Source organism: Euprymna scolopes, chromosome 3 (assembly GCF_053919585.1).
Source record: "Euprymna scolopes isolate OS-2025 chromosome 3, ASM5391958v1, whole genome shotgun sequence".
Lineage (NCBI taxonomy): Eukaryota > Metazoa > Mollusca > Cephalopoda > Sepiida > Sepiolidae > Euprymna > Euprymna scolopes.
Window position 1 is genome coordinate 66834362 of NC_136484.1, and position 25556 is coordinate 66859917.

A 25556-nucleotide genomic window follows, 5' to 3' on the forward strand; every position below is an offset into this window, starting at 1 on the left:
TTCGTTGTCCAGTACATTTCATTTTATTGTTGTCTTCGGGACGATTGTCCCATTCCCATAACAACGCATTATCAGGAACCTGGGAAACTTTATTTTTTTTTATATATTTCGTTACGTCACCCATCTCTACCGTCCCCAGTAGGATTGGGATACATCGTAACAATAGAAACTTGTTAAAAATCAAATCAAATCAAATAAAAATCAAATGGATAGAAACTTGTTAAAAAATCAAATCAAATCCCTGAGGTAAATTGACCAGAAAGGGACTAAAAGGCCGTTTTTACCAAAAAAGTGCTGAACTTTTATCTATGATATAAAAAATAGTAATAAATAGAAATTGAAATATAATTCCATCTTTTTGAAACATTGTGAATGTGTTATTATTTGAATTTAGAAACCAAACAATGTGGGTTTTTTTTTTAAATAAATAAAATATTTATTTAAAATTTTTCTATTTTATGTAATCATCAAGTGTTCTTTCTTCTCTTTTTCTTTCTACTTGTCAGGGGTATTTTTTCTTCTTTAGTAAAAGTATCTGCCCGATGTTAAAGACTCAACAGTAAAAGTTTGTCTGTAAGGTTGTATGTTTGCCATGCTATTTGAAATTGAAATATCCTCCCTTGTTTTTGTAACATTGTGAATTTGTAATTATTGTAATTTAGAAACTAAATCACAATGTTTCTTTGACGTTTATACATTTTAGTTTTGAGAACAAGTTTTTTTTTTTGTGTCCATTTTGGGAGACATACACTCGAGACAGGGGGAGATAATTCAAGAAGTTCTCCGAAAATGTTAAAGTTTCGTGTAACATTTTGGTAAAAGCAATACAAACACACTACATTAACAAAATACCACGAAATAAAACGATAATTATATGAATATTTATTGAATTAAAATACTTTTTAGGTTTCATAAAATGATTCGAATTTCGAAATAAATTCAACTTTGGTTATGAATAAAAATAATGATTAAAATTTATAGTTTTGAACAGTTATTATCAGAAAGAGTGTGACATTTTATTTTATTTTATTTTTTAAACAGACATTTTTTTATAAAATTTAAACTTTCGTAAGGACTTGAAGTGTCTCTAAATTGGACATCTCCGAAAATGAAAGCAAATGAATTATCTTTAAAAACTAAAAATGCACAAACGCCATTCTTTTCTTATTTATATAAATAAAAAAGTACATGTGTGTATGTGTATATGTATGTTTATGTGTGTGTGAAAATATTTAAACTCTTGAACTACTGGTCATATAACACTGAAATTAACAAGAAATAGTAATTATACACCAAAGATAGTTTATAAGCCCTCACTAGTAAATAAATAAAATATTTATTCTAAGTTAATGAATTTTCCAAGTAGACACCTTAATCATATTTCTTTTTTCTCTTTTCCTTTCTTCTTACCAAAAGCATTTTTTTTTCCTTTTCAGTGAAAATATCTGCCCAATGTTAGAAGCCTCTCACATTGTGCAGATTATTAATGGTATCTACAAGTTTTCTGCAAGAGATAGAATCTCTGTAGAAATGGACAAAGAATTCTTAAACTGCAACGTTAAGTGAGTAAAACTACTGACCTGTGAACCAAGACTGATAGAAACAATCCCATCCTCAAAAGCTGATGGTGTATCAACGTGTGGAGGAATACCTGAAAATTGAATAAAAAGAAAAAGTGTGTGATAATCAATAACAAATTATTTAGATTCATAATAGAACAGATATTAATAAGTCACGGTCAGTGCACTTTCTTTTTTAAATCTTATCTGGCTTTGATAAAAAATTTAATTAGAAATCTATGTATGTATGTATGTCTGTCTAAAACTTTCAACAGAGGCAACAGATTTTCACGAGATTGGTATCATTTTGGAGGTCGACCCTTTGGACAACAAATATCAAAAAATTAGCTAAAACCATTATTCCTTCACCCTCAACTGGGCACTTTTCTATAAGGAGGTGTTGCTTTTTTCGCCGATATTTTTGAAAGTCAGCCCCCTTTTCAATTGACTAGCCTTAATTTAAACCTTCGCCACTTCCAGTATGGTAATGGATGCAACGGCAAATACGTCACTTTTTTTTTCACATTCTTTTCCTTCTTCGCAGTATGAGTTCAAGCTTGCTTGCCTACTACAACTTTTTTTTCACAAAGCAGGTACCCGAGCATACAGCAACGCGTGAGTATCTTTGCTAGTATATAAATATTATAGAAAAAGTCCACTAAATTCTGTGTAATTCAAACAAAAATTAATTTCTCGAATTAACAATTATTTAATAGAGCTTTGTTTATTCATTATTTTCACAAGAAAAATAAAAAGATTGCATAGTATCATTATTATGTGTTATTTTTATTTTTACCCATGAAAATACATTTCTTTGTGGAGATTAACTTTACGCCTTTATCACAATCACATTTTAATGGAAACAAATAAAACGTTTTATGATATTTCGGTTTAAATATACATTGGTGTATAAGTCACACCCACTTTTGCAAATTTTAAAATCATTACAGTGCGAAATATACAAATTGGTCTACAATTGGCTAATTTTATATCTAAAAACAGGAAATCTATATATAGAAAAGCGAAAATGTGTGTATGTATGTTTGTATGTATGTACGTATGTGTGTTTGTATGTCTCGCAAAAACTTTCGACACGGGTCATGGATTTTCGCCAGATCAGTATCATTTTAAAGTTCCAACCTTCGCCCGACAAAAATCGAAAAATTGGCCAAAAAACGTTAATTCCTTCACCCTGAAATCAGTAGTTTTCTACAGGGAAGGGGGTTCAGCAAAAACTGTCCTCTCATAACGAGTTCGGTTCTACACATGCATCATACGACGTCGGAACATGATTTACTTTAAATATTTGAAAAATCAACACAATTTTGTCGACGTTGTCTTAGCTCAGTTGCTTAGAGCGCGGGGTCATTATCTAAAGGTTTTGGGTTCGAATCGTGGTGTGGGATGTCTTTTTGTTTTTTTTTCAATTTTTTAAATTTTAATATTGAAGCAGGGTTATTTAAGCCATTTTTCATGTGTTGTTTTTTTTGAGGGGGGGGGTATTTTTCACGTTCGTTTTTCTGTTTCGCGTTTTCTTTTTTTGTTTTTCCCATTTTTATATTTAACATTGTTCGTTTGCCTTACGTTAGTTTTTTTTTACTTCGCTTATTCTTATGTTTTGATTAACACCACCCACCCCCGTCCAAGCACACACACCTACAAACACCTGGGCAACGTCAGGTACCCCCCGCTAGTATAAACTAAAACTTCAAACTTGTTTTAGAATTATCTCCCTTTAACTCTGCAGGTTAGGCTATGCAATTAACTGTAGCAAATTCATCTTTTCTTGCTAGAATCCTCGTACCAGGAAAGATTCATAATACAGACACAAAATTGGATTCTTTAACCATATCCATCACTGAATTTTAGCCACATAAAGACCTCCTATTTCGATACTCATAATTTCAACTTAACATACAAAGATTGGCAATCATGAAACTACAATTCATTAGATACTAGCCTGGGTGCCTGGCATTGTCCGGATGTTTGTAGGTGTGTGTAGAGCAAAAAAAAAAAAGAGTTGTAGTAGGCAGGCAGGGCAGACTCAAACCTATGACGCGAAGGTGGAAAAGAAATTGGAGGTGTGTGTAAGGGTGTTGGTTGAGCAAAAAATAAATAAATAAAATATTAGGAATAGTAAACAGGCTCGAACCTGTAACACGCGAGAGGAAAGGAGGTGAAAAAAAAACTGTTTTATTGCCCACCACGATTGTGACGTCATGGGTGGTCGAAATAACGTCTTTTATGTGACGTCGTTGACACTAGGTTTGAATGACTTGCAATAATGTCAACGAAAAAAAATCGATCCCTCCTTGTAGAAAAGTGCTCAGTTAAGGGTGAAGGAATTAATGTTTTGGGCCAATTTTTCGATATTTGTCTGAATGGGCGAGCTTCAAAAGGATACTGATCTTGTGAAAATCCATCACCTCTGTCAAAAGTTTTAGGCAGCCATACATACATACATTTAAACAGACAGGTGAGATTTATATAATAGGAGGCATATATATCACATTTAGACTGAACTAAGTAAATACATTATGTATTACACCATATTTATATGCATCAAACTGTCTATCAAAAATAGTTCAAGTGTTTTCATCATCCTTAATATAGCAGATTTGTTTAACTACAATTAGATAAGAAAAATCCATCATGTCAGATATTAATAATAAAAGTGATCAAACATGACTATTTCAAGGCAATCAAAATATACTGGTATTGGTGGAAACTAAAAATGCAACTTACATAACTTAAGTTACTGGCCTAAAATTTTGAATTTTCTAAACTTATTACCCTTTATTACAAAATTTTAAAATGATACAATTTTACTAATTTTGAGAATGTGTATATTTTTTGGTAATATATCTTATTGACAGGTCCCCCAGCATGGGCCAGACATAAAATACACTTAAATATGATAATTTAATTCATAAAGATTTCATATTTATTATCATATAGCCAATTCTCTCTTGATTATTATATTGTACCCAATATATAGCAATGATTTAAAAAGTTAAAAAACAAAAATTGGATTGAATGCCATCAATTAGAATCGAAACCAAAACATATGCCGCTCCAGCCTTAGTAGTTACCATTTCAGCTATTAAAAACATTAAAAATTAAGCAACTCTAACATATATATATTTGATGCATTTTTTGTAGAACTATTTGTCTTCAAAATACACCTGAGCTTTTGATATCACTTCTTCATAGGAGCTAAAAGCATTCTTATGAGGTCTGCAAACAGCCGGGAGATACTTGGGAGGATGGGAGGGGGGTAATATCTGGAGAATAAGATGAGTGCAGAAGCACAGTTTATGTAATTTTGCCATCATTGTGATACGATGCATTGTCCTAACGAAAGAGCACTGCTTCTTCATTTGTGGTCGTTTTTGTCGATTTCTTCTTTCAAATGATTCCATGATGCTATATAGGAGTATAGATATACCTATACTCCTATAAATTCGTTTTTCTTTTGCGTGTATTGATATTCATATTAAAAACCCTCTTTTCTACTTATTTAAAAAGAAAATACAACTTTCTTATATATGGGTTGTGGAATTGCATTCACTAGCAAAAGATCTAAATAATTTGCATATTCTTTTAAACATTCATTTTAGTTAATTCCCTATTAGTTTTTTCGGTTTTTTAATGGGATGATCATCTTTAGTTAACTACTAGCATTTAAGCCCAGTTTTGCCCAAGTGTTTGGAGGTGCATGTTGAGCAAAAAAAAAAGAAAAAACTGGTAGTAGGAAGTCAGGCTCGAACCCGCATCGCAAAGGAGGAAAAGAACAGGAAAAACCTGATGTCTTTGCTGTTACGACCACCGCCAAACAGGAAGTGATGTAGGTTTAAATTAAGGCTAGACAATCGAAAGGAGAGGATGACTTTCAAAAATATCAGCAAAAAAAGCCCCCCCCCCGTAGAAAAGTGCCTAGTTGAAGGTGACGATATTAATGGTTTTAGCCAATTTTTCGATATTTGTTGTCTGAAAGGTCGAACTTCAAAATGATACTAATCTTGATAAAATCCATCACCTCTGTCGAAAGTTTTAGGCAGACATGCAAACAGACATACATACATACATACATTTATATATTGGTAACTAAAAATTTTCTACCCAAACCGATTAAAAAGCTTGCCCTATCTCTGAATACCCTTTATGTAAAATTTCAAATGTTCAGATCAGAAATTGTCTGAGTAATTTGGTAGAGACCGCAGAGGTAAAAAATTTTTAACTTTGACCCCTATTATGACCCCTTAACATTTATTGCTTGGGGCTCAAATAAAGTTATTAAGTTAGATCCATGTTCAAGGAACTAAAATTTCAAGTGTTTAGACCCAAAATTGTCAGAGGAGTTTGGTAGATTTCTCAAAGGTCAAATCATTGAACTTTGATCCTTTAACAGCCAAATTTCTAGCCGAAAATGGATTCCAAAGATTTTCCCAAATCTTAGTACGCTGTATATCAAATTTCGAGTCTATAGACTTTAAATTGACAGAGTTATTGCATAGGGGAATGTACACACACACACAGATACACAGACACGTTCACTTTTATAGATATATAGATATATATAAATTTATATTTCAATGACCAAAGAACAGCATCAGACCACAATCATGATTTTTGTTAATTTTTTTTTAATTTTTTTTTTTAATTGTTTTACTTATAATATAGGTGAATGCCTATATTTTTTTTCCCATTATTGCCTTACATGTGTTTTGTTGTCCTGATGGAAAATATAAGAGCATTACAAGCAGAGGTTGAAACCCAATTACAGGAGACTAAACCAGACATATTATTTCTAAGTGAAACTGGCATTGGACAGACCATTTCCCTAGATGAGCTCGTAATTAAAGGATACTATAATTTAACTTCCAAATCTGACCCCCAAGATCACCATGGGCATGGAATATGTGCAAATATAAAAGATGGCTTTCCATGCGGTAGGGACATCTCCAGAGAAGATCCTAACTTACTCTATATGTGCTTCCGGGTTGCACTTGCTCACACTACTGCATTTATATTTGCTCTCTATTGCCCCCACAACAGCAGAGTTACTATCTTTAAAAGCATATCTGAGAAAATTTACCACGCCCTATCTGCTTATCCTTTAGCTAACATTCATGTCTGTGGAGACTTCAATGTTCACAATGTGGAATGGTTAACTCACTCAAACAAGACCGATGATGAGAGGAGGTTCTATCATGATTTCTCCATTGCTTATGACTTCACTCAGATTGTTCATGAACCCACCCGTGTTCCCGATACTGACGACCAGCATGCAAGTCTCCTAGACCTCTTTCTCACAACTTGCCCTGAACTGTATTCAGCTTCTGTTCTGTCTCCGCTTGGATCTTCCGACCACTCAGTTGTATCAGTTAAGATAAAAATGAAATGTAATAAGTCCCCAGATGTACCTCTCCATCGTACAGTATATTGATACTGTATGGCTGACTGGGATAGCTTCCACACATTTATATCAGATCTACTTCTGCGTTCCATGTTTAAAAAGGATGTGTCCTCTATAGTATCAGAACTGACTGAATGGTTAATTGTAGGTACAGACTGTTTCATACCCTCGAAAAAATTCCAGCAAAAACCTAACAGCTAACCGTGGTTCTCTCCGGAATGTATTGCTGCCATTGCGCATAGAAATCACTTTTTCCATTGCTTCCAACGTAATAGATGTACTGAGACTAAAGACGCAATCAGAACTGCCAGCAACCACTGTAAAAAAGTAATAAAGAACGCAAGAGAGTTGTATGTTCAGTCCGTCAAGTCCAAAGTAGCTGAGCAACGGCTTGGTTCCCACCAGTTTTGGCAAATAGCAAACAGAATCCTGAACAGAAGCGTGTGCTCTATCCCAACTCTCATAAATGGACCTGAGGTCATCTCGTCAGCATCAGACAAAACCAAACTCTTTGCCAACCTCCAATATTTCCTCCTGTATCAGAAAACATGCTATGTAATATACAAATATCTGTATGTGATGTTGCCAAGCTAATCAAAAACCTTGATTCCAGTAAAGCAACTGGCCCTGACGGTATTCCAATTATAGTACTCAAAAGACTTCAATCAGAACTAGCGCCCATCCTTACAAAACTGTTTAAACGTTGTTTTAAGGAGAATTGCTACTTGTCACCCTGGAAAATCTCATCAGTATGCTCCGTATTTAAGAATTCAGGTGATCGCTCATCTCCCTCACAGTACAGGCCAATAAGTCTCCTGTGCGTCATGAGTAAGTTGCTAGAATCTGTGTTAAATAGAGAAGTAATCAACCATCTCAGCAAAAATAACCTTCTTAGTGACACGCAATATGGTTTCCGCTCTGCTAGATCTACAGCAGATGTGCTTACAGTTATATCTCATAGGATTAGCGAATCTCTCGACAGAGGCTACCTTTCTAGGGCAATTGCTCTTGACATATCAAAGGCCTTTGATAGAGTATGGCATAAAGGTTTACTTCACAAGATCTCCACCTACGGTATAGCTGGAAATGTCTTCTCGATTATTAAATCATTTCTTTCTGATAGGTTCATAAGAGTAGTGGTTGATGGGCAGAAATCAGAAGCTCTTAGTATTAATGCTGGAGTCCCTCAGGGGTCCATCCTGGGCCCAACTCTCTTCCTGATCTATATTAATGATCTTCCAAATCACATCCTTACATCATTCGTAGACATCTATGCTGATGACACTACTATCTATGGTAGCATATCTAAGACAGTAAACAACCAAGTTCTCTCTGATTCTCTCTCCTCTGATCTTGAGCAAGTGGTACAATGGGGAAAGAGGTGGCTTGTTACTTTTAATGTATCTAAACCCAAGCTTTTATCTTTACATCATCAACACTCTGATCCTCATCTGGCATCAATTGAAATGAATGGCTCTCATCTTGGGGAGGCCTCATGTTTTGACGAGCTTCTGGGCTTGACCTTTACTCCAGATCTTAAATGGAACACATACATTAAATCTGTTGCTAAGGCTGCTGGTAAAATGGTGGGATCCTTCTATCATATCTCACTGCTGATGCAATTCTCTATCTATATAAGAGCCAGGTACGTCCAAGGATGGAGTACTGCTGCCACATCTGGGCAGGAGCTGCTAGAAAGAACTTATCCTGCCTTGATAGAGTTCAAAATAGACTTCATAGCCTTGTGGGGATGTCCTTTTCTCTTCTCTGCAACCTCTTTCTCACAGAAGAGATGTTGCGAGTTTGTCTCTGCTTTATCGTTATTTTCATGGCAGGTGCTCAGCTGAGCTCCATTCTATGCCCCCCCCCTCGCCAAACTTTCACAAGAAACACCCGTCTAGCAGAAAACACTATCACTAGTTTCCCCCACTCTTTATAAGTGTAGATTCCATGAGCAAAGCTTCTTTCTTAGAACTGCATGCCTATGGAATTGTCTTCCGTTTTTCTGTTTTCCAGTTGACTACAATATGGTTGTCTTCAAGTCTAACATAAACAAGTTTTTGATGAGCCGTTCCATATAAGTTAACAAATTTACCAAATCTCCATTACTAACGGTTACTATATTGTCCAATTTCTACTGTACACTCTTTAACCTTTATCCTCGAGTGGCCTCTTGGCCTTGATAAGGGGTGATGCCTATGTAAAAAAAAAAAAATAAATATGCTGTATTTTCATGGACATCACCAATATTACATACCTAATGTGTTTCAACAAGTCATATCTTTATTTGTGGGTCAATTTTTAAAATTACATTGCTGTAAAGAGAATAAAATAAGCATTCAAATGAAGTTAATTTATTTTTCTTTTATGCATTCAATGTTTTTATGCTCAAGTTAAAAATGAAAAAACAGTAAAAAATGATGACAGCAAAAAGGGGAACTGTTTTTTCAATGTATACATTTCATACGTTACGTTTGGATACATATGCGTGGGGTTAAATTTGATTGGATATGGCTGAAATTTTACAGGCTATATAAGCATAGAAGTCAATCTCTACTGGACCTTTATTTATATTTTTATGACTACAGGAAGCAAAATTACGACCGAGCAAAGTTGACGCAGAATATTTCAAAATTAATAAGATAAATCAGTATATATCATCCATTTTCATATAGATAATAATTTCAGAATTATTTTTATGTATAATATGTAAATATTTGATAATTATTATTAATTGTGCGGAAATTTCTTTAAAATGTTATTTTGTAGAAATTCAAATCCGCTTAACAGGAAAAAGGGCTCGCTATGCACTCAGCTGACTAAAGTCAGCGCATTAACAAGTTTCGTTTAAAATAAAAAAAAATGTTTTTCTGCTTCAAAAACGAAAGCAGAAAAATCAGTTTCATTTTTTATTCTGAGTTTGTGAATTTAAAAAAAATTATTTTCAAGTTTTTCAAATTTGATTTCCAAACAATAGTATTTTGTTGTTTTTAACGCTTTTAGTACACATGTACTAACAGCGCTAATAAACAACAAAATATACTAAGTACATGCGTTTAACTTCTTATTTGTACTTAAGGTAGAATTGTGCTTTTTAGTGGTCAAAAAAAAAAAAACAAATATATAAGAAATAAAAGGTATTTGTGCACTTATGCTACCATGCTGAAATAATAACTTATTATTTAGAAACCCATTCTTGACATGGAGAAGGAATGGTGTTTTTTGTTAAATATTCTGTACTTTCACCTAACAATTAAATAAAAAGAATATCGTGAAACTTAAATTTATTTTTAACTCATTGTCAAGACCATTTTTCTGAATCTGTAAAACAAACCCGTTTTTTTCTTTTAACAGAGGATATCTAAATAATAATAGACACAATTTGATAAAGAATTTCATTGTGAGGCATTTTGTAAATTTTTACCTTTACCTTAACATTTTTCTATAAAATTACTACCTGTTATGGTTTTCTGGTATGCTGAAAACGAATATCGCATTAAAATTCTCCTCAAATAAGTAGATTTCTGGATATTGAGCAACGTCATTGCTTATGTTATTCCTGGTGGCCATCTTGGTATGCGCGTTTGCACATAGTTTCTTGGGGTTACGTTTGCGTGCTTGCACATATCAAGATGGCCACCAGCGATAACATAAGAAATGACATTGCTTAATATCCGGAATACTTATTTGCAGAAAATTTAAATGCGATATTCGTTTTCAGCATACCTTAAAACCTATAAAACTAATCATTTGAAATGTTAAGGTGGAAACAAGGTAAAAAATTACTGTTTTATTTCTTTGTTTACATAATTTGAATTTTCAGTAAAACAACAGAATAGAAATGGCAAAAATTACCATCAACTGGTGAATATATAATTGTTGCTTATCAGGATTCCTGGTATCCTGGTACTGTGAAAGCTACATCAAGGATTCATGTAGAGTACGATTTATGGGTGTATCTCAGAAAATAGGGGTATATTTTGGGCCAGATGAAGAGTATTTACAAAATTGAAAATTGGACTGGTCTCAAAATGCTTACGTTCTGATCAACTATGGGAATTTCCATCTTTTACAGAAATCTAAACTCTATATGTAAAATTTTCTTTGACTTATTCCTAAGATTAATTCATATCTACTCATTTTTTTTTTTTTCTTTGAGGGGAGTAGTAAATACCGGCCATGAATGCTCTTTAGGCATTCAATGGCTACACCCAAGATTAAGCTCTCCTTTGGTGAGCAGGCAGGAAAATGCCTATTCTCAATAAAGCTATATTTAAATACTACTATAATACTTAGTTTTGTTCATAAATAGACACCCACTGTATGATACCATGCGCCAGTTTAAAAAAAAATTGAAATTTGTACATCTGAATTTATAATTCATGGCTTATGGTAAAACGATAAATCAAATTTGACTGCATAATCAGAAAGAGAACACAATTTTACATAAGAGTGCAAAGTTTCATTAGAATAGCTTGAAAAATAAATAAATGGTAGCGGAATTTCCAAATTTCATGAAATGTTGAGGTCCGTAATTTAGCCCGCTTTTTCTAAAGAAAAATATTCATGGACAAGCCTAAATTTTTGCACTTAAAATTCTCATAACTTTTGAACTACTGATGGTATTTGCATAATTCAAACGGTTTTAAGCTCTCTTTTTTTTTACCTAGCTCTTTTCATGCAAGCTGATAAAATAACAATTATCTAAAAAGAAAAAACTTGTAATGCTAAGTATAATCCATTGTAGCATCATACAACTCCTCAGAGACAAACAGATAAAAATAATTGACACAAATAGATAAAATAAAAAAGAAGAAGAGTACTTACAGTTCAGAGGATGGAAATTCAAAAACTTGAAAACATTTACTAAAAAGTGATAGTCAGAGAAAAGACACATGGGAAAAAAACATCTGATCAAGTAAGAGAAAGGTATTATAGGGATAATAGTTTTTATGTACCTTGTCCAGGCAAATACTCGTTAATTGTCAATTGGTCAGGGTGATGACTGATATGCCCAAGTCGTTGAAGCTGCAACAATATGGCATCACATTCTTTAGGAATTCCTTCAGACAAAGGGTTTTCAGGGTCAACATTGTTGAGACCATATCTAAACTCATAACCATAATGTTTTACTCGTCTGTGCTTCAGGATATTTCCAGCTACAACAAAATGAAGAAACAAAAAGTAAATAGTAAGATTGAACTTTGAAGAGTGACACTAAACTACATTTTAAGAGTCAATTGTTTTCCACTTTTCTAGCTATATAAATAATAAAATCTGATAGAGAAAAGATTCATAGTTTAGTTGTTTTTAAGTTAACTTTTGTATATTTACACAAGTAATAAAATAAGTCGTATTTCCAACACCAATAAATGATGGGTGCAAAACTTCAAATTTTGGTTTATAAGAATACAATATGGTTGTCTTCAAGTCCAATGTAAACAAGTTCTTGATAAGCCGTTCCCCTTAAGTTAACAAATTTACTGAATTTCCATTACTGACAATTACTATATTGTCCAATTGACTACTGTACACTTTTTTACCCTTATCCTCGAGTGGCCCCTGGGTCTTGATAAGTGGTGATGCCGATGTAAAAAAAAAAAAAAATAAATAAAATAAAAATTCTTAATTTACTAACCTTATTTTTTTAAAAAATATTTTTTGTTGCATTTAATCTTTAAAGAATTCACTTCAAAGTAAAAATTGAATATTTATTACATGATTACATCATAATTAAGTAAACAATTTTAGGGCTTATCCAGAATTCTCCCTACATTAAAAAAAAACAAAAATAGAGAAAAATCTGTATGATGTACATACTCGTCACAGAACAAAAAGATCATCTATAATTTTGGGGTATGTTCATTACTGTCACATGATAATTAAGTAGATACCATTGGCTTTACATGAAATTCAATATTTCGATTTTAGAATTTGCTATTATAACGAATGAGAACCTACTTAAAAAAACAAAAGGACACAATTTTTGTGAGTCTTAAAGCAGAGTTATGCCCCTTGCTATGCTGTTTTTCTCTGAAATTGCATGGATAATTGTAAGATGGCGATTATAAGCACACGGTTATCTCAATGTCCAGATTTTTAATCCATTGGTATCAATGTATATAAGATTTTCTTTTGCTAAGAGAGCATTGGGCTTTGCCAATGTAAAAGTATTGTAATTGCTACACAATTTCTATATTAGTGAAAGTCAACACCCATTTAGCAAAAGAGTTATGCCCCTTGCTATGCTTTATTTCTCTGAAATTGCATGAACATAATTGAAGCAGCTCTATTTAGAAATAACATCAAATAACACTCCAGCTTTTTTTTTTTTTTTTCAAATTCACCTTGCTCCTGCAATAAATATAATAGCAAAAAACTATTTTCATCGGCAATGGCTAAACTTGTCTCGGGTCTTGATCCAAATATGCCTACCTGATATGAGACACACACACTCGTGGGTAAAACTTGCAGAGAATGCTCTGTTTTACAGTTGTAAAAATGGAACGGAAATTTAAATTTCATTCCGTTTTAATCTTTTTTTTTTATTGTGCCCTCAAAAACGAAAGTAATCGAAAGAATAATATTTAACAATTGTACTTTTTATATATAAAACAAAACGAAAGATTTTTTTTATATAAAAACAAAATTTTATTAACAAAAACGTCCATTTCATTCCGTTTTAATCTTTTTTTTTTATTGTGCTCCCAAAAACGAAAGTAATCGACAGAATAATATTTAACAATTGTACTTTTTATATATAAACCAAAACGAAAGATGTTTTTTTATATATATAAAAACAAAATTTTATTAACAAAAACGAAATAATTTAATTTTTAAAACAAAAAAAGTCAATTTGGTATACCTTTTTGGTATTTTTTTTTTACACAAGTCCAACTCATCGTTCACATTGGAAATGTCGACTTTTATAGGTTTTTGGATATGCTTACAACAAATAAACACCCCAACATCCCCATGTTAAGAACAGCTTTTGGATTAGACACCCCCCTCCCCAATCTTGTCAGCATACCCAAAAACCTATAAAAGTTGACATGTCGAATGCAAACGATGAGTTGGACATAATGTAAAATGTACCAAATTTAAAACAGAACGAAATTTAAATTTCCCTTCCATTTTTACAACAACCGTAAAACAGAGCATTCTCTGCAAGTTTTACCCACTCCTGCATTCTTTTTTACTACTAAAATCAATAAAACATACCTTATCGATTTTACAACCTCACTCATACTCCACTCACCATTTCGGTCCTGGATATGACCTAAAACTATATCCGATGGTGAGGCCCCAGCTTGCGGGCCTTGGGGAGTGTGGAACCACCCTTTAATTGCCATTGCTCCCAGGTCCACTCTGACCCGGAGTGGTAGTACCTGTTAGGGTCCCAACTATGGGTCAAATAGAATCCGACTTAAAAAACAAATATACTCCATTAAAAAATCGTTCCTCAAAATAACTAGATTCAGCATTAAATAATCTGAAAAAGGTTGATATGCCATAAAACAAAAACAACCAACCTTATTGGATTAGTGTATATATATATATATATATATATATATATATATATATATAATTATTTTTTTACTATAATAATTAAATATATATATATATATATATATATATATATATATCATTCTCTTTATTAATAAGCAAACTTTGTGTAACAAAAAAACAATTATAATCGATTTTACGACCTCCCTCATACTCCACTCACCATTTCAGCTTCATCTGCATACATACCTAACTCTTATTTTCGCATGCACACTGCTTAACTCCTCGTTTTGTCTCTTTACAACCAACCAGTTTCGTGCGAATCTCCAATGAAAGTCTTGCTATTTCCATGTTTACTTCTCACTCTTAAACATTTTTTTTTTACATGCTCATCTGAGACTCTTTCTTCTCCTACCCATGATGGAATATATAAACATTTTATGCTTTCTTGAAACATGTATCTTGAAAAAGCCTAAACAAATTTGGTCTTAAGAGAAATATTAATTCATCTATAAATGATGGCATGCTGCTTAGATGTCTTTATTTTATCCTTTAATTTTACCTATAAATTCTGTCAAATTTCCATCCTCTAAATATATCTCATACACAATTCAATATCAATCCTATCTAAATTGATTTAATACATTTTATTAATAAAATACGTAAAATCTTTTGCCATTTTATTTTATTTCACAGTATTTTAGTTTCTACATTATCGCATGCAGATTCCATTATAGCCTTAGTGATGACTAGGGCTAGGACAACAGCATATTCTTTTCATTGTTTTGACTCTGAAGTCTGTATCCATCGATATCTTATACGCTTTTATATAAGGTGATGTCGTTCTCAGCTGATTAACTGTGTCGAACTGTTTCGGATATATACTCGAGAGTCAAAAGAATAACAAGAATATGTGGTTGTCACAGCCCTACTGATGACACATGACCATGACTCCAACGGAGATGATTATGCTGCAACTATTAAGAAAAACGAATAAGCTACTCTGTCATAGAAATAGTGAGAAGTGATGATGGCTAAGTGGTTAATGCCATACCGAAGCAGCACTCACTCTAGATGAGTTCCTCCAAAGGAGGAAGTTTCATGGGAATATCTAATTCACAAGTGGTCGCCAATCACTTGTATATCCTCATCAAATGAAATGACATTAGGATTCTGCAATTCTTGAAGGGAGATATCGATATCCTCCTACATACAACACCTGAACTAAGTGGTTAATGGCACAGACTGACAACCTGAGTGTGTCAAGTTTGAATCCAGTTCGTTCCACAGAAATACTTTCATTTAGGAATGTTAGCAACCTTCACATTGTTCCTCTTATAAGTACCCAATGTTTTTCTAGAAAGAATTCTAACCAGAAAGATATCAGGGAAACGACTACCAGCAGCAGAATCATCTAATTCATATGAAATGAATGAATCAAAATGCATGAAGCATTGAAGTTAACAATCATCTTACCTTTTAAATCCTGGCAATCCCAATTTATAAGTTGTAATAATTGCTTCTCATAATCCTCACTGATCAGGTCTTTCTCCACTATGAGACCTGGGGGAAAATCACCAGATGGGAAAGAACAAACTGGAACTAGAGATAAGAAAAAAAAAATTAAGTTGAATTTATCTTAACTCTCAATAATAAGCATTAATCCTCAACAACAACAACAGCAAAAGAAATCGTACACAAAAATTAGTGATGACTACAAGTGCAAGCAGCTGTGGTTTATTTAACGCTGGAACAAGTTTTTGTTTGGACTAGAGTCATCAAAAGTATCAATTATGTTTTTGATTTTTTTTTAGGTGAGGATTGATAATTTGGATTATTCAGACTACTGTTCTCATCTTGAGTATTATTCTGTTATTCTGTTATTCTTACAACGTTTCAGTTGATGTAACCTCAGACATTCTTCTAGTGTATTTTGTCAAATTCAGGAATAAAGTACTAAGTAAAATTCAGCTATAAGTGATACTCTTCTGAAGGTTGAAGGTTCAATCCTCAGTGTGGGCAATACTAAGAATACAATTTGAAATTACTTAACACTTCTATCCGATTATGGGTAATAGAATTAGAACATGTTACCCTTGTGGATTAAATAAAAAGTTTCATTTGAAATTTCGTCCAAAATCCTGAATTCAACAGAAATATTTTCGAGTTCATTAAGATACATATGAAGAAGGTCAGAGATTACATCGACTGAAATGTTGTGTTAATAACACTCAAGATTAGAACAGTAATACAAATAATCCAAAGAATACAAAAATATCAATATTTTCAATAAGAAGGTATGATAGATATCATTTATACATTTATACATTCCAAAGTCGCACATTATTTACATTTTCTTTCTCTCTCTCTTTTTTTTTTTTTTTTTTGCTCTCTCTATTTTTGCTTTTGGGTGTTTTGTACTTGTGTTTTCAGCTATTTGCTCTTCCCTCCTGATCATATTTTTTACCTAGCTCTTGACATTGGACTATGGGCATTTCACTTTAAATTCTCTATCTCTTATTTTCTTCTTTCTTTTCTCCTGTCTTGATTTCTGGTTTAAAGGTTGATGATATGCAGTTTATTTACCCATTTATGAGCAGTTGTCATTATTGATCTATTTTATCATGATAACGAAAGTAGTATCATTTTGTTATATACCAGAATTGTATGATATCACCTTTTAATCATCTGTGCTGACTGGATTTTTAATCCAGTTGAGTTCATTTCACTTCCGGTTCTCTTTCCAACTTTCTGCTCTCTTACTATTTCAGATTGTTATTCTCTCTCCTCGTGAATAAAAACTGAGTATGATCAAACTTTGGAAACTATAAAACTAACGCATGGGACCATTCGATACTTATTTTGTGATACAGCCTTTTTTTCTGTAGCATTAAAAGTATGACCAAGTATCATTTGTTTTATACTAGATCTGTGATATGTAATTTATGTAGCCATTTACCAGATAAAGTCCAAAAAAAAGTTGTCAATCTAATCGGTCCCACTTTATCAACTAAGCTCCAGCCCCTGTCCCATCGCCGCAATGCTGCATCACTGTGCCTGTTTTACAAATATTTTAATGGAATGTGTTCTGATGAACTCGTTTCACTTGCACTCCCTCAACGTACATATCCCCAACAAACCTGCTTAGCAATAAGATCTTACCCCTTCACTGTTGATGTCCCTAAATGCTAGAAAGCTTTCTATTCTAATAGTTTCTTCCCTTGAACAGCTAGACTTTGGAATTCCCTTCCTACTGCCTGCTTCCCTGGCTGTACTGATATGCAGAAGTTTAAATGTAACATAAACAAATATCTTGTTAATCTTTCCTAGACGTGGCCCCAAATAGTAGCCTCTTACATCCAAGTGGCGATATGCTTTGTAAGGGGTGATCATGAGTCATAAAAAAAAAAGAAAAAAAAAGTAGAACCATCATAGGTGTTTTTCCCATGGTATCAAAAGTAGTATCATACCATCTTTTGATCATCTCTCCTTCTCTCCAGATTGGATATTTGATCCAGCTGTGTTCATTTCGTTTTTACTTCTATTCCCCACTTTCTGCTCTCTTGTTATTTCTTATCGTTCTTTCTCCTTACAAACAAAACTGGATGCAATGAAACTATTTAGAAAGCATCAAATTAGTGTATGCAGCCATTTATGAGTGTAATTTTCCTTTTGTAGTATCGAAAACCGTACCAATTATTACTTTTTTTTTCATTCAAAGTTGTGACAATTTTTTTCTGTACATACAGTGTATCACAAAAGTGAGTACACCCCTCAGATTTCTTCAAATATTTAAGTATATCTCTTCATGGGAAAACACTGAAAAAATGATTTTTTGACACAATGAAACATAGTCTGTTTGCAGCATATATAACAGAGTTAATTTATTTTCCCCTCAAAATAACTCAAAATATAGCCATTAAAAGCTAAATCCCTGGCAACAAAAGTGAGTACACCCCTTACGAAAAGTTGTCGATATTAACATACAACATGCCAACTCTCAATATTTTGTGTCATCCTAGGAGGAAAGCTCTTCTAAAGGCAATACACAAGAAAGCCCGCAAACAGTTTGCTGAAGACATGTCAACAAAGCCCATAGATAACTGGAACCATGTCCTATGATCTGATGAGACAAAATTTAATTTGTTTGGTTCTGATGGATTTAAGCATATGTGGCAGTGACCAGGTAAGGAGTACAAAGATAATAATTCTTACAATTTTTTTATAAACTACCTAGATTATAATATCTCCGATTTACGAAAGCAGGTCATGTCTATCTTTTATTTAAGCAAATTTTACACGTTATTTTCGCACTATTTCTTGGTCTCCACATGTTTCTTTGGCTTTTTCGTATAAAAGTGAAACTGATTCGAAACAAAAATTGAGTCGCTGGCCTTCGTGGCCATCAGGTGTTGAAGGTAATCAGCCTTGATCACTGTGGGGAATACCCCTTTATATCAGACAATTGCTATTCATTAAGACACTGCCAGAGCTCCTCCCCCCCCCCTCTTCGGGGAGCTGATTTTTCCTATAACAGCGAAAGAACTGGTTGATTTCATTTCTTTTCCTGCATGAACTCCTTCACTTTCAATTTCTGTATGTCAACTTTTTAATCGTTAAATTAGAACACTTTTCACTTCCTTTGTTGTCATGGCCGAGCAGTAAGATGCCAGATTTTTTCCCTTTCTTTTCCACCTTCACGTCAAGGCTTCAGGTTCGAGCCAACCTGTCTACCAAAACTTTTTTTTTCTTTTACACCCAGGCAACACAGGGCACCTACGCTAGTATGAAATAAGTGAATGTTCAACAAACAAACAGCATCAACAATCGAGTATTTAGATTTCGGTATCAAGCTTGAGTAATCTTCCTTTACTTACCATGTCTTACGTATGAAATGTAGAGTTGATTGCCATTGCTAAGCTTAGCTCCATTCACTCTATTGCAGATTTGTATTGCTTCTTCCACCTGAAGATAACAGACAAAAGAATATGGTCTCTGTGGTAGCATAATGATGTCTTCAACATTGGCATCTTGGCTAAAAATTCTTTCAAGTTCTTCACGGCAAACTCCAGTGCCAAGTCCTCCATTGAACACACAAAGAATCTAAAAGTATAAATGAATAATAATAAGCTAAAAATTATGCAGCACATGAAATTAGGACATTAAATTTTTTTTTTTTTTTTAAAGAAGACTATTGATAATAACAAATCACAAGAATTTGCAGAAATTATAGTAACTTTGTAATTTATACTTTGAAATAGTTTCATTAATGCTGAGTCATTTATTCATTACCAGCAGGGAGTACCCAATGTTGCCCGTATGGAGGATATTGGCACAAGGATGAAATGATGGTAAAAATGGCTTCCATGTGATTAAAATAAAAAAAGAAGATAGAGAGAGAAGAAGGTAATTAGTTTTCCATGCTAACCATTAAGCCAAAGAGGATAGTGAATTCAATGAGTTGGTAATTAACTTTTTCCCAGGTGGAGGATATTGGCACAAGAACAAAATAAAAAAAATTTTAAAAAAGATAGCGAGAGAGGTGGAATCGAACTTGGAAACATAGGGTAATTAGTAGCATTACAAGCGTATCCTGTATTTTCGTGGACATCGGCAATATTATATACCTAATGACCTTCAACAAGTCATATCTTTTTTATTTGTTGGTCAATTTTTAAAAGAATTACATTGATGGAAAGAGAATAAAATAAGAATTTCAATGATGTTAATTTATTTTTCTTTTATGCATTCAATGTTTTTATGCTCCAAGTTAAAAATAAAAAAAACAGTAAAAAATAGCGACAACAAAATGGGAAACAGTTTTTTCAATGTTTACATTTTATACGTTACGTTTGGATACATATGCGTGGGGTTAAATTTGATTGGATATGGCTGAAATTTGACAGGCTATATAAACATAGAAGTCCATCTCTACTGGTGTTTGATTTTTTTTGTATGACCACAGCAAGCAAAGTTACGACCGAGCAAAGTTGATGAAGAATATTTCAAAATTGATAAGATAAATTGGCATATATCATCTATTTTCATATAGATAATAGTTTCAGAATTATTTTCATGTATAATATGTAAATATCTGATAATTATTAATTGTGCGGAATTTTCTTTAAAATGTTATCTTTTATAGAAATCAAATCCGCTTACAGAAAAATGGTCGCTAAGTGCGTCATGCGCTAAGCTTACTAAAGTATTCTCTTAAAAATAGAAAACTGTCTTACTAGACTAGTCATTTTTTATTCCGAGTTTGTCAATTTAAAAAAAATTATTTTCAAATTTGACTTCCAAACAATGCTATTTTGTTGTTTTTAACGCTTTTAGTACACATGCACTAAAAGCGCTAATAAACAACAAAATGTACTAAGTACATGCGTTTAACTTCTTATTTGTACTTAAGGTAGAATTGTGCTTTTTAGTGGTAAAAAAAAACAAACAAATATATAACAAATAAAAGGTATTTACCATGCTGAAATAATAACGTTATTATTTAGAAACCCATTCTTAACATAGGGAAGGAAGGGTGTTTTTTGCTAACTATTCTTTACTTTCACCTAGCAATCAAATGAAAAGGATATCGTGAAACGTGAATTTATTTTTAACTCATTGTCTAGACCATTTTTCTGAATCTGTAAAACAAACCCGTTTTTTTTAACTGAGGTTATCTAAATAATAATAATAATAATAATAATAACAATAATAATAATAATGATAATAATTCGGTGGTTCGATAAAGAATTTCATTGTGAGGCATTTTGTAAATTTTTACCTTGTTTCCACCTTAACATTTTTCTTTAAAATTACTACCTTTCGAGGTTTTCGGGTATGCTGAAAATGAATATCGTATTTAAATTTTCCGTAAATAAGTAGCTTTCTGGATATTAAGCAATGTCATTTCTTACGTTATTGCTGGTGGCCATCTTGGTATGCGTGTTTGTGCATAGTTTCTCGGGATTGCGTTTGCGCGATAGCGCATATCAAGATGGCGACCAGCGATAGCATAAGAAATGACATTGCTTAATATCTGAAAAGCTACTTGTTTGCAGAAAATTTAAATGCGATATTCGTTTTCAGCATACCCTAAAACCTATAGAAGTAATCAGTTTAAATGTTAAGGTGGAAACAAGGTAAAAAAATTACTGTTTTATTTCTTTGTTTACATAGTTGAATTTTCAGTAAAACAACAAAGAAATGACAAAAATTACCATCAACTGGTGAATATATAGTTGTTGCTTATCAAGATTCCAGGTATCCATGTAGAGTACGATTTATGGTTGCATCTCAGAAAATAGGGGTATATTTTGAGCCAGATAGAAAGGATTTACAAAATTGAAAATTGGACTAGTCCCAAAATGCTTACGCTCTGGTCCACTATGGGAATTTCCATCTTTTACAGAAATCCAAACTCTATATGTAAAATTTTCTTTGACTTATTCCTATTATTATTTTTTTTTTCTTTGAAGGGAGTAGTAAATACCGGCCATGAATGCTCTTTAGGCATTCAATGGCTACACCCAAGATTAAGCTCTCCTTTGGTGAGCAGGCAGGAAAATGCCTATTCTCAATAAAGCTATATTTTAAATACTACTATAATACTTAGTTTTGTTCATAAATAGACGCCCACTGTATGATACCATGTGCCAGTTTTAAAACAATCAAAATTTGTACATCTGAATTTATAATGCATGGCTTATGGAAAAGTGTTAAATCAGATTTGGCTGCATAATCAGAAAGAGCGCACAATTTTACATAAGAGTGCAAAGTTTCATTAGAATAGCTTGAAAAATAAATGGTAGCGGAATTTCCAAATTTCATGAAATGTTGAGATCCGTAATTTAGCCCGCTTTTTCTAAAGAAAAATATTCATGGAAAAGCCTAAATTTTGGCACTTTAAATTCTCATAACTTTTAAACTACTGATGGTATTTGCATAATTCAAACGGTTTTAAGCTCTCTTTTTTTTACCTAGCTCTTTTCATGCAAGCTGATAAAATAACAATTATCTAAAAAGAAAAAAATCAACTTGCAATGCTATAATTAGTCTTCCTCGCTAACCATTAGGCCAAAGAGGATAGTAAATTCAATAAGTTGCTAATTAAGTTAAGAATCATAGGAGTCGCTTTTAAAACTGGCCGGGGGCCAGTTAAGCTTCCCGCTTTCTGTCAGTATTTATTTGTTTTCCCACATAAACAAAATGTGACACAATTTGCTTAAAAATGAAATTTTCTGAGTATAGAAAGGTTTCCCCCTCCATTGACTGAGAACTAATCTCATTTTGGTGCAGGGCAAGAGCGGATACCGCATGTCAGCCACCAGGCCGATGAGCTGTTGTTTGCGTTCAAATAGTTTTGCTTTATTATATGAAAAAGACAAACGAACACTCGAGACGATTGAATGGTGGAAATTTTGTTTAACTCGATGAAAAAAAAGGAAAGAAAGGATTCTGTTTGCAAATGTGAGATACTACGATCTGGGAAGTATGCGAAAAGTTCTCGCAGAATCTAACCGACGCAAGAACCCCGATGCAAACATACACAAACGCTTGCACCCATTTTGCCTTTTATATATTAGATGGCTGAGTTTTTTCAATTGTTTACTGTTATTCTCTTCTATAAAATAAATGTCAGCTCTAAGTTAAAAACATTTCTTTAAGTCCTCAATAAAATTTAAAACACTGTTGATGAAACGACTTTTCTTTTTTTTAAATTTCAACAAAAAATATATTCCTTTGATTTTGAAGTTGTTGATAATGAGTCCGCATTTTGTGAGTAAAAATATTTAAACTTTCTACAGTGTTCCTTCCTTGCTTCTTCTTACTCTTCTCCACTTTCATCTTATTATTCCTCCCACTTCTTTATGTTAAATATTCAGGTATGCGAGTTAACCAGTAGATATTTCATTGCAATATTTTTGAAATAATGAAAATGATGTGATTGAAGAAAATTGAAGGTTCTATTCATAGACACTGATATGGGAACTGACCAATCAAATGGAGCTATGTTCTGCTAACAAACAATCAGAATCCGGAATTGCTCCATAAAAGTATTGGATCTTTTAGAATTCCCGCACATAATGTTTTGTATCCACATGAGAAAGATTTGAACTTTTTGTCTGCAAATTTGTAAAGTTCAAGACTTATACAGATCAGCTACCCACTGAAAACATTTTTCATTTCCAAGACTTGTACAGATTAACTACCCATTAAAAACTCTTCTAAAATTAAGCATGGCTTTCAATTCAAAATGTATCAATGATTAGAATGGGACAGGAAATGTTGTAAACAAGGGGTCGAAAAGGTTGAGGGAAGAAACTATTAAAGTAGAAGGTTTTCCAGCATCTAGGGACCTCAACAGTGAAGAGGGGAGATTTTGCTACTTGTTGGGCTAGTCAGGGTATGCACGTCAAGGGGGCACAAGTGTTTTGAGTTCATCAGAGCACATTCCATTAAAGTACTTGCAAAACAGGCACAAGGATGCAACATTGTAGTGATGGGACAGGAGTTAGAGCTTGGCCGACAGTGCTGGACTACTTAGATTTGAGACTCGTTTTTGGACCCTGTTTAAGAGTGAGCGACTAGTGGTAGATGAACAACCCAGATATGGCAACAATACTCAATGTATGGGCAAACTGTGGCTTTGTAAAGATATAGGATGCTCTCTGGTGCGAGTAATTTTCTAGCATGGTAGAGGGAGCCCAACTCCTTTGTAACAGCCTTGGCAATGTCCTCAATGTATTTGTTCCAATTTATGTTGCTTGTAAATGTTAGGTCAAGGAGTTTGAAAGATGAGCTCTCAGGTAAAATGTTATTTGTCATAGTAATTGTTGTTTAAGAAGGTTTGTTGTAGTTTTTAAAGGAAAGAAGCTTAGTTTTAGTAGGATTAAATGTTTCCAACCATTTACAGCCACATTCCACTGTTAACTGAAGGTCATTTTCTAGACTTTCTGTCATTGCCTTGAATATGTGTTAACTCATTTTTCCTCTCATGTCTATTATAGAGCATGGTCTCATCAGCAAATATGCCCATCTCAGATGAAATTTTATCAGAGAGGTCATTTATGAATATCAGGAATAATGAAAGTTCAAGGATTAATCCATGGGGTACACCTGCATTAATATCATGTTGGAAAATGATTGCATGAGGTTGATTGAAGACTTCTTAGAACTAGAATTTCATGGTCTTTATGAAAAAAATCTAAATTTTTAGTTTTATTGGGTTTGGGGCCCAAACTTGAGCATTCTTGTCCAAAAGTACTTTCTGAAATAATTTGACTAAAAATGATCCTCTGAAGTTGCTGAGAGCTTGTTGGAAACAGATAGAATTTGTAAATCTTTGCAATAGAATACAATACTACTTTTTAGAATTCTGGGCCGAAATAAATTTTTGAATTATTGGCCAAAGTTTTTCCAAAAAGGGAAACACAAAAAGGCAAGATTAATGAAATGGTAAAATTCAGAAAGTCAAACTGGTGGAACAACAGAGGATAAAACTAAAACAGAATTTAACATCATTTGTATATCAATGAAATGTTCTTGTTAAAAGCCAATAACTCTGTTGTTGTAAATTGCAAAACCTAATGCTCTGTCTTAAAAAAAAAAAAAAAAAAATACACATGGGTATTGACCCTCTGTTTTGTAAACCATTTTTGCACTAATATTAACACTTAGTATAGATATAAAAAAAAAACTGAGTTATAGGAAAGCCTTTAAAAAAATATCTTAGTGACCCCTGAAGATTGAACCTTCTTTATGATCTACGGACCCACCCTCAAACCCACGGTTCAAATTCCTTAGTAGAAAAAAGAAACGTTTTCAACACTCAAAGAAGGTCACCGGTTGCAGCGACCGAAACATTGTGCTAATAACACCCAAGATGAGAATAATCTGATTAATCAACATAACACAAGCATTCACATTTCATCTCAAAAATTCAGAATTGCACTAATGCTCAATAGTTGACGGTAAAATGGTATCCCTTATGCAAGGTCATAGTGGAGCAATTGGTCAGCTATGCCATGTTTTAAGAGGAGATACAAAAATTTTAAATTATTTTGAATAAGGTT

General features: G+C 33.0%; 1 protein-coding gene across 2 annotated transcripts in view; it reads right to left on the reverse strand.

Annotated features, from left to right (window-relative positions):
* Positions 1–25556, reverse strand: part of LOC145255849 (tRNA (carboxymethyluridine(34)-5-O)-methyltransferase alkbh8-like) — a 123714-nt gene that overhangs the window by 86133 nt on the left and 12025 nt on the right. For both annotated transcript variants that reach the window (XM_080114611.1, XM_080114602.1), the window contains exons 2-5: positions 19362–19587; positions 15961–16086; positions 11937–12137; positions 1581–1651 (exon numbers count right to left, since the gene is read on the reverse strand). In XM_080114611.1, coding sequence (XP_079970737.1) covers positions 1581–1651; positions 11937–12137; positions 15961–16086; positions 19362–19587 — 624 coding nt within the window. The remainder of the gene's footprint in view (positions 1–1580; positions 1652–11936; positions 12138–15960; positions 16087–19361; positions 19588–25556) is intronic.